Here is a 15,512-nt window from a genome sequence, read left to right as displayed (position 1 = left end):
AAATAAATTATTGGCTACATTTATTTCATAAATAATGAAATTACAATTACCATGTAAGAACATAAATGGTAAATTTTGCTTTAATCCATGTGATCGATACGTACTAATTACATAGGGATGCGAAGTGATAGAGTAACTTTGTAATGATCCTGGAAATGGAATTTTATGCAATCAATATTTATTATTTTGGATTTCATGCTTAGTGTAAAGTTTCACATCTCAGCTCATTTACAATTAAGAATCTGATGTAAAATAATGGCTTAAGTATGTTTAATAATTTCATTTGTACTGCGACACAATTTCTACAAGATAATTTTTGACGTAATTCAGTATCTTACGTATTGCGATAAAGAAAGCCATAAAAAGTTATTAATGACATATTATTCAATATATAAAATAAAATGATGAAAGGTAATGATTAATAATTACTCCAAATATAAAAGTCTCACAGCGACATACGATATTCAATATTCAGCAAATCCATCAAAAGGAATGAAAAGTGACGTACGGTGGATATATAATTATCGCCGGCACAATTAGCACAATAGTGGTTGATATCAGGGTGTATTTCTAATGATTTGGTCGCTACGTAGACGAGTGCTTAAAAATATCTGTGATAAACGGTCGATAAGCGTTTGTGGATTAGGAGTGGCGATAAGCGAGGTGGGTACGAGTAATTATTACAGCAAGGCTCGCGCCGCGGACCTTCGAGTCAAAATAAATTCAATTGGTTCCAGGCTGTCTTGGCGCTCGGGCTTAAGCAAACGGCAAACGCAACGAGAGAACGGGAAACGCCGGTACCGCGAGGAAGGGACTCGGGAGTTCGCGCGCCGAGGGTGAGATCGCGCTGCGGAGTAGCGATGAGGTCGACGACGGCCGCGAGGAGGACGGGGGTGGGGGCTGGGGCGGAGGCGGTGGCGAAGGCAGAGTGGGGCCGAGGAGGCGCCACCACGAGCGCCGGGTATATATGGCCGGTGCCCGCGGCTCCGGGCCGAGTCGTGTTCCCGAGCCGGCCGAGGGTTGCCGTGGCCTCTTAACCCTCTCCACCTCTTAACTCCACTCCCCCTTATCCTCACAACCCATCCACCCCAGCCCTTTCGACGAACTGACGCAGACAGTCCGGGATGTGCCGCCGACGCCTCGTACACGCGGCTCTTGCGATCCTCGTCCTCGTGGTGGCGATCGAGGCGAGGCCGCCCGGAGCTACGCTCAGGTGGGTCTCACATTTGTGCGCGAGCTCTGTGGAGAAGTACTCCAGGGCGACCGAGTGATGGTTGACTATTAGAATACCCGGTAGAGTTCGTCATCGCTTCTTTCCATCGTTAATTCGTTATTCCTTACCGGCAGCCAATCTCATCTTACACTGCTTCCTACTCGTCCAAGTCTTTTGTATCCTCGCCGATGAATCACTCTGTCAGCATCCGGGATTCATTTGTGTTTACTGTTACGCGACCGCATTATTTCGGATCGGTAGGGGCCAAAGTACGTGAAAATCCAAGCCACTTCTTGACTTGGACGACTGCTCGTCAGCCCGAGGTGACATAACGCCCGGGAGATAAGCGCGAGTGGCTGTATCCCGAGGAAGGAGCGGAGCTGACGCATCGCCGGGCGTTCGTCCACCTCGGGCTGACCGAGCTCGTTGAATGCACCTGGATTCGGCATTTCCTGGTTCGGCATTATTTATCGGTGCTGTGTCGGGTGACTGAGTTTTTCGTCCTGTTGACCAAGTACGCGTTTATTGTTCGCGGCTTTGCGCGAATGATTTCATTGTGTTTTGTGTTACACGTTGGTTGCTCGTACGATTGGCAATATTTCCTTATTTAAATTTATCATTATTTAAATAATGGTGAAATCTTGTTTTAATCCTCGGTGATATAAGATTGCAATTTGCATAAAAGCACTCACTACCTACTACCTTATGTGCCTTGCGCGATATTTCATATGAATCATTATTACATTACGCATTAATCGTCATTCACTCGTTACGTTACCATATACTTTTAGTCATTTTACTTGTCTCTCGTAAAGCGATAATTAACTGAGAATCCATAATTTCATCACCTTCCATAATACAGAGACAACAATTTAAATTGGCACCGGATGGTTATGGTAATAGTGTCATTCATTATCGCTATTCACTTATTATTGAATTGCGATTAGGTTAACGCGAGAATTTATATCAATCGCCTGTAGTGTTATAATTTTAGTCAATACTGATAGGGTAATAATTATAAGCGTTGAGAGTGCAGTTTGTAAGAGCAATGGTAGAATCATCTTACATATCTTCGTACTAAGTGTATGCCGCAGCTGCTCTAAATTATACATTAACTTACCCTTAAGCTTTAATGTCATTTCGATCTATTGCTTTACGTAAACAAAGTGAATTCATAAAAATTTCTCCAATTGCTGCTCCTTGCAATTGTTATAAATTTTACGGATTTTACGTTACTTGTTATCCCTTATTAACTTATTATCCCTGCTAATATTGCAGCTTTTAGCATAAAATTGAAAAATTATTTTTTTGCAATGCTTCAGTTATTTGTAACAAAGAATCCTACATACATTGCCTCATGCTTGATTATATATTTTTCTATTTTATTGCTATCGAAGAATTGACTTAGGTACTTTTAATCTTAAATTTGCTATAAGTAATTTCTACTCGTAATTGTTAAAAGTCATATTGACTCGTCATCGTCTCGTTCGTATCATCCTAAATTATAAATTCAATGCATTTAATACTCATCGTATCTTCCAATTCTTTGTTACAGTCGGCCGAAACGAGTGTCGGATCAAAGATTAGCAGAAATTGAGACTTGGTTAGCTTTATCCAAAATGAAAGGAAAACTAGTGACGGTACCCGTCGGTTTTGGTCAAGTCGACCCGAATAAAATGTAAGTCTGCCACATATTTATTTGTTTAAATCGTTAAATAACTATAATACATCGATACTCATATCTCGACGATTAATCATAATATTACCAGCGTAACACTATATTCTGATAAATCGCTTTACACCTAATTACAACATAATCCAAATGGCTTATTTCATGTTTTACAATCAATATTTGTCCATCGAATTATCTTATAATAAAATAATAAAACGGCACTGCAGTCCCTCCATCGCTTCTTATAAATACGAAAATTCAAACGATTATTTAACAAAGCTATATTTTTATTCTACTTTGGAATTATAATAACATTTTATATAATCGAATTATTGTGTTAGGAAATAATCAATATATATATATATATATATATATATATATATATATATATGTGCTTGTGTTTGTGTGTGGGCGCGCGCGTGTATGTGTATAAATGCGTGAGAGTGGATTTTTCACGTAGCCGAAATTATCATGCCAGTCAAAACGTACATATTTTTTTTAAAGGACTAAATTTTTTAAATAATTTTAATTATAACTATAGACGACTATTAATTGGAAAATAATACATAATTGACAGGCTTAAATTGTTCATTGAATACCGACAAATTAAGCTCTATTGTGAAAATATTTAAATACTCTTACGCCAGATAAGACATACCATTGGTGAAATATCGAAGAATTTAAACGAGATAGAGAATACACGTGGAACGTGGATACGAAAATTATCGAGTACAATTGAAAATACGTTTATAGAATGCTCCTGAAGAGAAACAATAAGAGAAACGCGCTACGTACTTATTGAACGTCGTGACAGCCCTGGAATCCAACTGTTTATTCTAAAATCGAGCGCTTGATATTCCATAAACGAAATATCAATAGCTATTTTCCGTCTACAAATAACAAAGAAAAAAGGGAAATGAAAGAAAAAAGAAAGAAAAAAAAGAATTTTCATCAGCTGAGCCAATAGTTTAACGATTCCGTTATTATTCCTACGCCTGTCAGTTGCTAAGCACAATGACAAAGTACGTCATTATTTACCGATGATACCATCTCGGACGACGTACCTTCGAAGACTACTTGCTTCGTTTAATCAGCTCACTACGTTCTTACTGCTGTGTCTCTCTTATTGCCCTCCAACTGCATTAGTCCTATGTTTAAGCATAATCGAAGCCCATTCGAAGATTGATCGTTTGAACAGCGAAGAACTATTTATATTTATAAGGGTTATTCGCTTATATCAAGATTTTAAGGATATTATAATTGACATTGTGTGCAGATTATAACTAGACAGGCAAACGTATAATCTTCTAAATAATCTATAACCCTAACACCTTCCAAGGCTTCCTTCCATTTTTGGAATTTTCGTATTCGAGTACATAAAAAGCTGCGTGAAATTGCCACTGGGATTGCCTCGTCAAATTTTTTAACCGCAATGGTTCGAAGTTAGTTCATCACGTGTAACGTTAACGAACGAGTTAAAGCTTATCGAGTACAATATTCGCAATCTCTCCCGCCCGTACGTGTCAGATAACTACTTTAAACTTTCTTGGAGAAACCCACCGATAATTATAATAGTCGTATATCCGCCATTGAAATTCCTGTAAGCCTCAAGGCGCCCACCCACAACTATCATTACGTAAAGGGGAAGATTTTCGAAAAGATCTACGACGATCCGAAATTCGTATTACACCGGGGCCACGCGTCATTTGAATTTGATTTGCCAATGAGAAATTATACGCGAAACTATCGTCTATTCTACATTGACGCTCCGACATTCGAGCATCCCCTGGAAGTGTATTTGTATTAAATGTAAAAATGAAAATATATTCGGTCCGAGGTTGAAATTGAATAGTACCCATCGCGAATTAACATATTATTTTCAAGTCACAGAGAGTAGGGTGAAATCCCGAGCCCCGAGCCTTTCATCTCCTTTCTTTCGCCAATGTATATTTATCGCGCCAAAATATCGGCCAGCAATGATGGAAATAATTCCTTATTAGTCAATTGGTATTTGCCATTCAAGCGGAGCTAAAATTAGCGAATGTGACGAATCTCTAAAACATGCCCGGACGAGGCTTAGAATGTCCTCGTCGTTCGCCTATAATGATGGCGATAGGAAAATTATCGCGTCACAATCGAGTAACCCTTTTTAAAATAAAGTCGTCGGCCGGCTTACCAGATGCCGCCTCAAACTATTGGATATTAAAAGCAAGTATTATACAAAAATTATGCATTTCCTCGATTCGCTAAATCGAAAGAAAATTCATGGGGGAAAAAAGGTAATAAAATATTACGGCAATATCGGGATGAGAAAGCGAGATCGGATCCATGAAAGCGTAAGCTGGTCAGCGATAGGACGAGCCCAATGGAATTCACGCTTGCATCAATATTTTTAGGGAGTGGGACACAAAGGGGTTTATATAGGTTGGCATCAAGTATCGTACCGTCGGGCCAATCAATCTGTATTTAGCAGACACAATGAATGAAAACAACACGAGCAATGGTAATTCGAGGCTTCGCTTCGAATTATTGCGTACTTTTTCGTAAATCTGCATGGCAGGATTTCCTAACGGCAGACGCTTCGAGCATAATATCCCCTTTTTACGCACGTGGAAGCATTGCCTAAGCGGCTGTAAATGAGAGCGTAAAACCGCACGGGTAATGCACTCGTGTAATAAAGTGTAAATACCGGATAGGAAGTTGCTCAGAATCTAGAATAGAAAGGAACAGACAGGAGACGTAACAATAAAATTTACGTCGACAATGATCATAAGCATAGGGAGAGCAATCGGCTGAGTTGGAATTGCAGTCACGATTGCGACAATTGTAATTGATTTAGCGTCCTGCATATACGCCGAAAGCTCTTCCTTCGTACACATAGCGTTAAATTCCGTAAAGATATTGCGATCGATCTAATCGAAAGAGAAAGATATTAAAAAGAAAGACATGTACGGGAAACATACACGATTGTTCGGTATTGCAATTGCTCAGTTAAAACGATCCGTTAAAAAATTGAAAAATGCTTAATTTAACGTCTAAATAATGATAATGATAATAATATCGATGATGGTAATAGCAATGGCAAGGATAATAATAACAATACCGATAACTATTGCAAAGATTTTCGGGCCTCGATACAACGTCAACAATTGCAGAGCGTTAAAATGTAAATCTACGTGATGAAAATTCACAGACGATAATCGGATAATCAGTCGACGATGCGCAACCATCGTTCAGAGTTTTGTCATACGTTTTGTTATACTACTAAATTGGACTCTCTTGTGGTTTTCCTTGATCCGACGTTCGAGTAACCATAAATTTCATTCGGATATTCGTGATGTGGTTGCTCCTAGGTTGCTCTACTTGACGATAATATCCTTTACCTCGATGCCGGTCTTTAATACAATTAAACTGCTGATGCTTTTACGTCTCTCGCTCACCTGTCTTCGCTATTCTTCTGTATTTCCAGAGGCCGCAGACGAAGATCGAGTACGGAAAGCAATTTGCAGGAGCTCCGGCGCATATTAAGATCAGTCGTTGAAGGGGACGGCGAGCTTAGCCCCGAGGATCGCACCAGATACGCCAGGCTCTTCTCGTCTCGGGTGAGTTTGACTCGCTAACTAATAACTAACAAATCTATTTTCTCTCCAACTCTCTCTCTCTCTCTCTCTCTCTCTCTCTCTCTCTCTCTCTCTCTCTCTCTCTCTCTCTCTCTCTCTCTCTCTCTCTCTATCTCTATCTCTATCTCTATCTCTCTATCTCTATCTCTAGCTCTATCTCTCTATCTCTCTATCTCCATCTATCTCTCCTCCTATGTCAACACCGCCAGTAGATTTCCACGACCTATTACTATTCCTAAATCTGTATTCCGTAATGAGTCATCGATACCTCTATCCTTAAGCTATATTGAATTTATAAAAAAAAAACCGAAATATCTTTCAACTGAATATGTTTATGATTTTTAAGATTAATAAGTTCGCAAGCCTATGTCAATTATACAATTTTCAGCATTATTAGCAATTTAAAAATAATTCATAAATAATGTCAAAGTACAATATCAGCAAGAAATTTAAACAGCTGTAATAATAAAGGCTTCCTCATTAATAATTTCTCAATAAACTTGATAATCCTGATGATTCATAAAAAAAAAACAAAAACAAAAAAACAAAAAAAAACAAATAAAATAATAAATAAATAAATAAATAAAAAAGGCTATATTTTCGATGCGAAAAATGGCCATACATTGGCATCCTCGCACATAATCCTAGAAAATTTATATTGAAAATGAAATAAGCACTGGATAATAACGTGCGCCATTGATCTTCTTTGTTCGCAGTGGTATGAAAAGGAGCAGGACCAAGCGAGCGGCGACCGGGACGACGACGACAGTATTTACTAAAACAACGTCGCCGGGAAGTATTGTGTTGCTTCGCTCAGTCCTCGTAAACCGACCGAACAGTATTATACGGAAGAGAATTTTTCCGAGTAAGCCGAGACCTCCATGCCGCCCATTTTCCTCGAAGCTGGCGCGGAAGTGCGATTCACGAGGTGCTGCTGTCACAACTTGCTGTGTTCCTTAGTTCAATTCACGAGTATTCCAGAGCGTCGAGCGCGTGCACGTGCATTTTTAGTGTCGCCAGGTTCCCCGTGCAGCTTTCCAAGGGAGGATAATCTTTAAGAGGTGTGCGCAGAAGAAAGCGCTCATCAGAGCCATCGATCCTCTGTATTTATTTATTAATACTCTGCCTCTGTCCTCTTTTGTTTTTACATTGCGTATTAACGATGAGTGTAACTTCAAGTATTTATTGCGCTAAGTGATTTATTTTGACTATCGTTAGACGATGATAGGTATTACCGGATATGCGGGAAGTATCATGTTTAGGCTATTCTACTCCTTAGTTTAGCGCTTTCAGACTGTATTATGTGAGAATATTAGATGCATTTCACTGGAAAGTTGAGATGCCCAATATATTTCAATATTTCGAAATTTGTTTTATTTTGAAGCAATGAAAACGTACACACACACTCCCCCCCCACCCCACCCCACACAACCCGCCCAACCCCCTCCACCAATAACCGTAACATATACTTCATCTACGTGTTGTGTGTATATGTGCGTATATATATATATATATATATATATACAAATACACGCATATATTAATAATAATATAAATGTACTATTAATATAGCTGAAAAGAGTAATCGAATGAATGTAACATTTGCGTACGTTAGCAAAAATTTAATTTATTTTAGATTTTTACTATTTATTAAAGAATTAGCTAGTTTAATTTATTTAGATAGGCAAATCTTTCAATTTTTATTGACGACGACTCTAATATTATTAATAGCCGCACGCATATAACAACAAGTAAATTAAAAATTTTAATATACGCAAGCATATATTTCTCATTGTTAATGCAATATAGAACTTATATTCTCGTCTACTTAATTTTTTCGCCACAATGTCGCACGGCAAATGCCACGGCATTGGCTACATATCGAAGATGCAACATAATAAAAATATCAAAATAATTGTTAAAACCCGAATTGTATAAATCACACACGGCTTATTCATTTCTTAGAGTCGGAATTTATATCTGTCAATTATTTATTTTGTATTCATGAAATTTTTTATATCGAATTCGATATCCATGTTTTTTAGGTACGAAATTTTTAATGAATGATATCAATCAATAATTCATGATTATTGGTAGTTTCTTAGTATTTGATGAGTCAATAGTTGAATCGTTAATGATGCTATTTTTTAACGATGAGCTATTTGTGATCGAAATATTGACAAGATAGAAAGGTTAATTCGTTAGGTTAATTGTAAAAGATTTCAAATAGTAGTCGAGTTCGAGCATAAAAAGCCATTATCGAAGTATTCGATTTTGTAATTTATAATTGCGAAGTCAAACACAATTTAGGTATATCAATAATTTATTATTAAAATAATGTTCGACAAAAATGTACAATATTCTTTATGGCATAATAAGTCTTTATGGCATAATAATCGCACCATCTCTGCATTAATAAATTGTCATGAACATCAGTTGCACATTAGTTTTTATTTTTATTTATTGATTGAAAAACCTCGATCCATTCAAATTTCCCTCCTAATACTTCATAATTACAAAACAATGCACTTGTTTTTAATAAGAATATTAAAAATATATGCCACACTTCTTTGTAAATTAATTTCCATTTCACGTGTTTCTCTGCATATATTTGCCAAATAAATATAAATTATAAAGACTATACTTGCATCATTCTATGCGATAACTATTAACATCAGATTTTTAAATAATAATACAGTGAATTGTGAGTGCGCGTGTTAATGAATGTGCATATTTTCGAAAATTCTAAAGCATTAAAAATTTCAAACATCACTTGAATGTAATATTATGCGAAAGCTTTAAAAGTCTAGAAACTTAGTTTATTTGAATAATTTGTAATATAATTTGAATAAAACTTTAATAAGATGTTCATTTTAATAACAATATCCGCTTTCAATGCATATTTTTATTTGATATTCTATTAATAATCTTATAAATTAAGTTACGAGCCTTTCTTAATGTCCAAGCATCTAATCTATTTAAAGTTAAAATATTCTTTGATTTTTTCTTTTTTTTCTTTTTATGAATTTATAGCGTTATTTAACAAATTCACCGCAAATTTTATAAATTTCGTAACTGACATTATCATCATCCGTTTATAACAATATAACATTAATTCAGCATAATTAGTTTCTGACATTGAATAGATTTAATACTTACAATATATTGCATTTATTAAAAGCCTGAGGTGATTTCGCCTACAACGATGCTCTCGTGTAATCCGAAAAATTCAAAAATTCTTAAAACGGGAGAAAATATGTCTCTTGCTGAGTTTACATTGAAACATGGGTTTTTCAGTGGTTGAGCATATTGAACCGATGACACACAGGATTATCTCCAAAAAAGGATTAACCGCGTGAATCAATTATTTCAGGAACAGGTAATTTCAACAGCAGTGGTAGACAGGCGTTACCGCATCAATGACGCAAGGTCGATAGCGATATGAAACAGTTATCAGATTAGGCCCAATTCTCGTATTTTATAATAATACGATTTAAGAATCGTAGAAGCGACGACAATTTTAAAAGCAGGAATTTATAAAGAATTTTTAGTACTGATTAAATACTTATTCTATTACTCATTTGCAATATTTGAGGAACGCACGTGCATAGAAATAAGATGTCTATGCTCGACTAGTTTATTTTACATTCTATAAACGATGCAAAAATATCCCGCTCATAATCTATTTTAAATTTTCAAAATATCTCTAAGCTCATATTAAAAGTCACCATCGTATAATAACGATGATTAATTTATTAATATCAAACTAATTCATAGATTAGTTTATGAATATACTTTATGGAATTAGAAAATACTTAATCGGTAGCGTACTGCAAAGTAAATGCCAATGTCATAACGGCTATTCAATTATCTACATGAATTATGAAGATTTAGAGCTGTAATATTCTGTGTGGCGTTTTACCGAGGTCAAACAGATCCATGAGAGAATGGGAGTACAAACGGCAATTAGATAAAGTATCGCTTTGAGTACGTAAAGGCAGAGACGCGAATTTTTCATGATGAACATATAATCTCCATATTCGTTTCAACTATGTAAATAACTAAAAAGAGCGAGAGAAATACAGAAACAGAGTGAGAAAGTGTATGTGTGAAAATAGAGTAAATAAAATGTGCAGAATATGAGCTTTTCTGTAAAAGAGAGTGTCACGATTTTCATGACACGTGACTAGATAGAAAGCAAAAATAACTTTACATAATAGAATCAAAAACTGGTAAATAAATTGTATTACTATTTCCAATTGTACATATATACATACGTACAACATATATGTTATATTTAGTAAAAAAAAAAAAAAAAAAAGAATTAAAAACCGTATTGACATCTACTATTAATTAACGTTCGATTTTATATTTAAAGCAATTTTGTTTAATATTGTAAGAAAACTGATAATAGACGCTATGAAATTACAAAAACTAACTCATAGAAGCACCTCGGATGCTCTAGCCCTCGTGTACGAATTGTACATTCAAAAATACGTTATCAAAACTAAAATAAACTAAATAAACTTTTGATTTCAAGGTAGTAATAATTTTTTTTCCTTATTGTAATTATTATTAAAGTATTTGCCTACTTACTTTTTGTTTTAGAAAATTTAACATTTTAGCGTCAACATTTCTTTCGACACTTGGACAGAATAATTGTTAAAATAATTATATTTATAAATGCTTTATTAAGAAATTTGCAATTATATATTATTTTAATGTTAAAAATGTTACCAATCGTCGAATTCTTATATTTTTTCCAAGGAATATCTCTTTCTTTTTTTGTTTAACTACATAAATAATCATATACATAATTTATTTTCAAATCACCAATCACAACGATTTCTAAGTAATTTTAAAAACATAAAATACTTGCAAAAAAAAATAAATATTTCTCTTTTTTTATTTTATCTCAACATTAAGCATTATAGTTTAATAAAAAGAAAAAAATACTGTCAATTACATATGTACAATAATGTCCGTTTAGGGCAAATGTACGTCCACGTATGCGCACAATTGGAATTTAAATACTCGCCATTTGTCCCTGTCAAGATTCGCAAGCTACAAGTTAAGCAATTCGCATGTCCTTTCCAATAATAAACGACTAGGAGGTCGCATTAAATTACCTTGCATGCCAATTGAACAAGGTATTGACATCCATTTGATAATAATTCTTCCAATGGATCTTTTGTATGTCGAATCATCCACATACCTTGCACATATTATTCGTTGCAAATTGTAATCTCATATATCATCGGTAATTCTATACATTTTCTCACGGTGTCCTTCTGTACGAATTTTCTCTTTGGTAAAAGACAGTCCAATACAAGTCGGTCGCCTTAAGTTCAATACATTACAAGAGGTCATTAGCTGAATAGAAAAGGCTAGAGCAACACATCGGTCGCGACGCACGCTCCCAGTGAGTAAAAATTCTTTAAAAAAAAAAGAAAAGAAGAAGGAAAAAGAGGCAATATAATTAGCGTGTATGCTCGTTATTATATCGCACACCCACACTCCCCTAACTCATCGTTGTGCTTTGAGTACACAAAGCTCGAGATCTCGAGGATCTTATTGCGGCCTCGTAACAATTGTCGAGGCGCACTTCCTTATAAGCCAAATTAAAACTTCATAAACATTAATTTCTAATGGTCGAATGGTCGTGTAAATAAAGGAGAAGAGGTAGACCGATCGCCCGGATAACCCACCCGACGGTATTCGTCCAGCGCATTAAAATTCATTGCGAATTCATGAGACACGCAGCACCATCTAGTGACGTGCATATCCACATGATAACGACGAGCCCCTGGTCAGTGCTAACCCCAGGTTACTATTGTCGACTAACTGACTAGCTTCTGCGTCGGTGGCGAACATCGGCATATCGACGAAATCATTAACGATGTATCTCGGAATTTTTTTATTATTCACATGTGCGAATATTAAAAAGATATTGTGTACTGTCGGGAGAAACAGGTAGGCCCGGCGCGAACCTATGTAGGATGCGTTGTTTGGCGCCAGGTGCAGGATCTAGTGCCTTGTGCGATCTCGCGATTATGTATTTAAAAATGTCAAATCAATAATAGGAGTAGCGATGAGGATAATAATGAGAGCGTCGATGACACGGGCAACAATGACTATTAATGCCGTCGTAATTAGAACTGTCGCCGCTGCCGTGGAAGTTTGATAAGACCAACGGAATAATAATGAAGATGACGGGACAGATTTGTTTTAAACGCGATTTACAATGTCGATGATTATACGCCGCTTCAGGGAATGACGATGATGAAAACAAATATAACCAATCAAGAATTAAGATATAGCTAACAATGATTTAACGATTGGAAAAAATTTAAAAAAAAAAAAAAAAAAAAAAAAAAGAAATCAGCATTTCATAAATAACTGAATAAATCGAGCAAATTTCTACTTATAAATTGACTAAAAGGGATTGCAAATTTGATTAAACGGATTGAAATTTTATCTTTCGAGCAATTATTTTACATACTCGCTAATATAATCGACATCTACTTCAATATTTTCTTACATGTAATTCTACTTAATTTGACATTATATCTCATAAATAATTATATCCAATAATTATAGTCATTATCAATAATGTAATTCAAGATGAATTATCAATTTATTACCTAATATTAATGATTATTGAACTAGATTATTTAATATTAAATATAATTACTCTGGTTTCATGCAATATTCTTTAATACGATAATATTTAAATAAATAAAACATTTTTATTGTTTCGGTAGCGATTGTTGGTATTTGTAGACGTAACTTTTAAATATGTTAAAAATATTAAACTGTAGATTTAGATTTATAGATTATTAGATCATATAATTATTTTTAAAATATCAGATTTCTCTATGGCTGTGCAAATAAATAAGTTAAAGTATTAATTATGGTCAATTTTTCTTCGATTAATTTCTGATTTGAATAAAAAAAATTAACTCATTTTCTTCGATAAAAATTATAGCACCTGAATTATAATTAATGAATAATCCAAGCATAATAATTACATGCACACGGGCACATGTTAATGAGCTTCGAGAAATGATATTTAGAACAGAAGTAGTTGAAAAACATTAAAGCTGATGAAAATTTCTTAAAAATTAACATTAAATTATACTCAATTATACTGTAGAGCAAGTATTGACTTTTGCAATAGATATTACCAATTTTCATCATCTAATTAATTTTATAATTTTATAAAAAGTGTTAATTTTATTGATTGGCAATTACATATTTAAGGATTTATATAATGCTAATCGATTCTATGTACAGTATAATTTACAAGTATTTTCATTTTTCATTTGTACGTCTAAGGTTATCGAATTAGATAACAATGCATTAAAGATAAAAAAGAATAAAATGATTAATTGTTTGCTGTGACTTAGAAATAGTCATATAGAACAAGATTTTATTTTATAATAATAATATGACGGTAGACGGAATCATTCATTTTATATTTTATTATACATTTACGATATGTGATTACTTACGAGAGCTTCTGCAACTTATTCGTGTACATAACACACACACACACACACGCACGCACACACACACACACATACTCTAGATATAAACTTCATTTATTATGATTTTTGTGAAAGTATGTATTAAAAAGAATTAAAAGTCAAGAAACTTTATTTAATTTATTTATTGATTATTATTATGTTTGATTATTATTATATCATAATTAATTAATTACAATACATTGAATTATTAATAAATTATTATTTCACCTGAGAGTTTTGTAAATTTGCATTCATCCATACTTAATACATACAAAATAAATTAGTTAAAAAAGATACGAAAAATTGATAAAATAAATCACTATAAAATATAAATTAAATAATTTAATATACATTAACGCCTTTTGCTTAATTAAATTTACGAATTGATTATTTTTACTTTTTAAATCACGAACAGGCATAATTCTATGAATATACAATCATAAAATCACAAATATACAATAATAAAATATAGACAAATATGAAATAGTATTGTAGAGTATTGTAAATTGTACATAATGAGCATTGATAATTAACGAAAATTAATAGCCATTAATGAATTCTATTTTTTTTTAATTCTTTCTAAAATTGCTTTGCTAAAAATACTTGATAAGTAAATTGAACTTACATATACATTTACGAATGTAAATACAAAATATATCTATATATAATTATTCACAAACAATTTATTTGAGTATTATTATTTTTATAACACAGAAAAATTATAAAATAAAGAAACTTATTATTTGATAGTTGTATGCTTACATTTAAAAGTTCTTACTATGCACGGTCGGTTAGTGCAATAACTCTTGATCAGCGGCAAATTTTCATCCTTCAATTACGCATTTTGCGTTTACATACGGAGCTTCATTACACACAGTTTTACACTGGCATGGGAAAACTCGTGGATTATCATATGAAAGATCGTTTTATTTTGTGGGAATATCGACTTCTAAATGTTATTTACTTCTAATGAACTATGAATATTCTTAATAATAATTTGTATCGTGTTCCATTAGCTTATTATTTAATACATATTATTATAATTACTATAATTTCGTATTTAAACTATTTATCATTTCGTTAATTGAAATACCAAATATTTTTCATAATATTAAATATATATAATATTCATAATATAAAAAAAATATATTAGTCATTAGGAAAATGAATCAGATTTCATAAATTAAGATTATGAAAAATATTTTAAATATTTTCATACAATTAGACAAACAAATAGTTATTACAATATTTCAGCGAATAATGTCGATCGAGTCTAGTAAAAGCAAAAATAAAATTTTTGTGTTTTCTTTTTATTACTACCTTGAAAACAAAAGTTTATTTAGTTTATTTTAGTTTCGATAACGTATTTTTGAATGTACAATTCGTACACGAGGGTTAGAGCATCCAAGGTGCTTCTATGAGTTAGTTTTTGTAATTTCATAGCGTCTATTATCAGTTTTCTTACAATATTAACAAAA

At 33.5% G+C, this 15,512-nt stretch overlaps 1 protein-coding gene across 1 annotated transcript; it reads left to right on the top strand.

Annotated features, from left to right (window-relative positions):
- Positions 1–1,094: 1,094 nt before the first annotated feature.
- On the top strand, positions 1,095–7,626 carry LOC105360243 (uncharacterized). The gene is made up of 4 exons (XM_011497095.1): positions 1,095–1,213; positions 2,769–2,891; positions 6,355–6,487; positions 7,222–7,626. Exons 1-4 carry the CDS (start codon positions 1,125–1,127, stop codon positions 7,282–7,284), a joined length of 408 nt encoding a protein of 135 aa, XP_011495397.1. The 5' UTR covers positions 1,095–1,124; the 3' UTR covers positions 7,285–7,626.
- The last annotated feature ends 7,886 nt before the right edge of the window (positions 7,627–15,512 follow it).

Source organism: Ceratosolen solmsi, unplaced genomic scaffold (assembly GCF_000503995.2).
Source record: "Ceratosolen solmsi marchali unplaced genomic scaffold, CerSol_1.0 scaffold13, whole genome shotgun sequence".
Classification (NCBI taxonomy): Eukaryota; Metazoa; Arthropoda; class Insecta; order Hymenoptera; family Agaonidae; genus Ceratosolen; species Ceratosolen solmsi.
The sequence above is the reverse complement of the archived record's forward strand: the minus strand, read 5'-3'. Positions and strand labels throughout refer to the sequence as shown.

Excerpts from the sequence above, each read along its gene's own strand:
- LOC105360243 (XM_011497095.1), top strand. The coding sequence starts at position 1,125 with ATGTGCCGCCGACGCCTCGTACACGCGGCTCTTGCGATCCTCGTCCTC. Across the intron at positions 1,214-2,768 it reads CCGCCCGGAGCTACGCTCAG|TCGGCCGAAACGAGTGTCGG; the intron begins GTGGGTCTCACA and ends TCTTTGTTACAG. Across the intron at positions 6,488-7,221 it reads CCAGGCTCTTCTCGTCTCGG|TGGTATGAAAAGGAGCAGGA; the intron begins GTGAGTTTGACT and ends CTTTGTTCGCAG.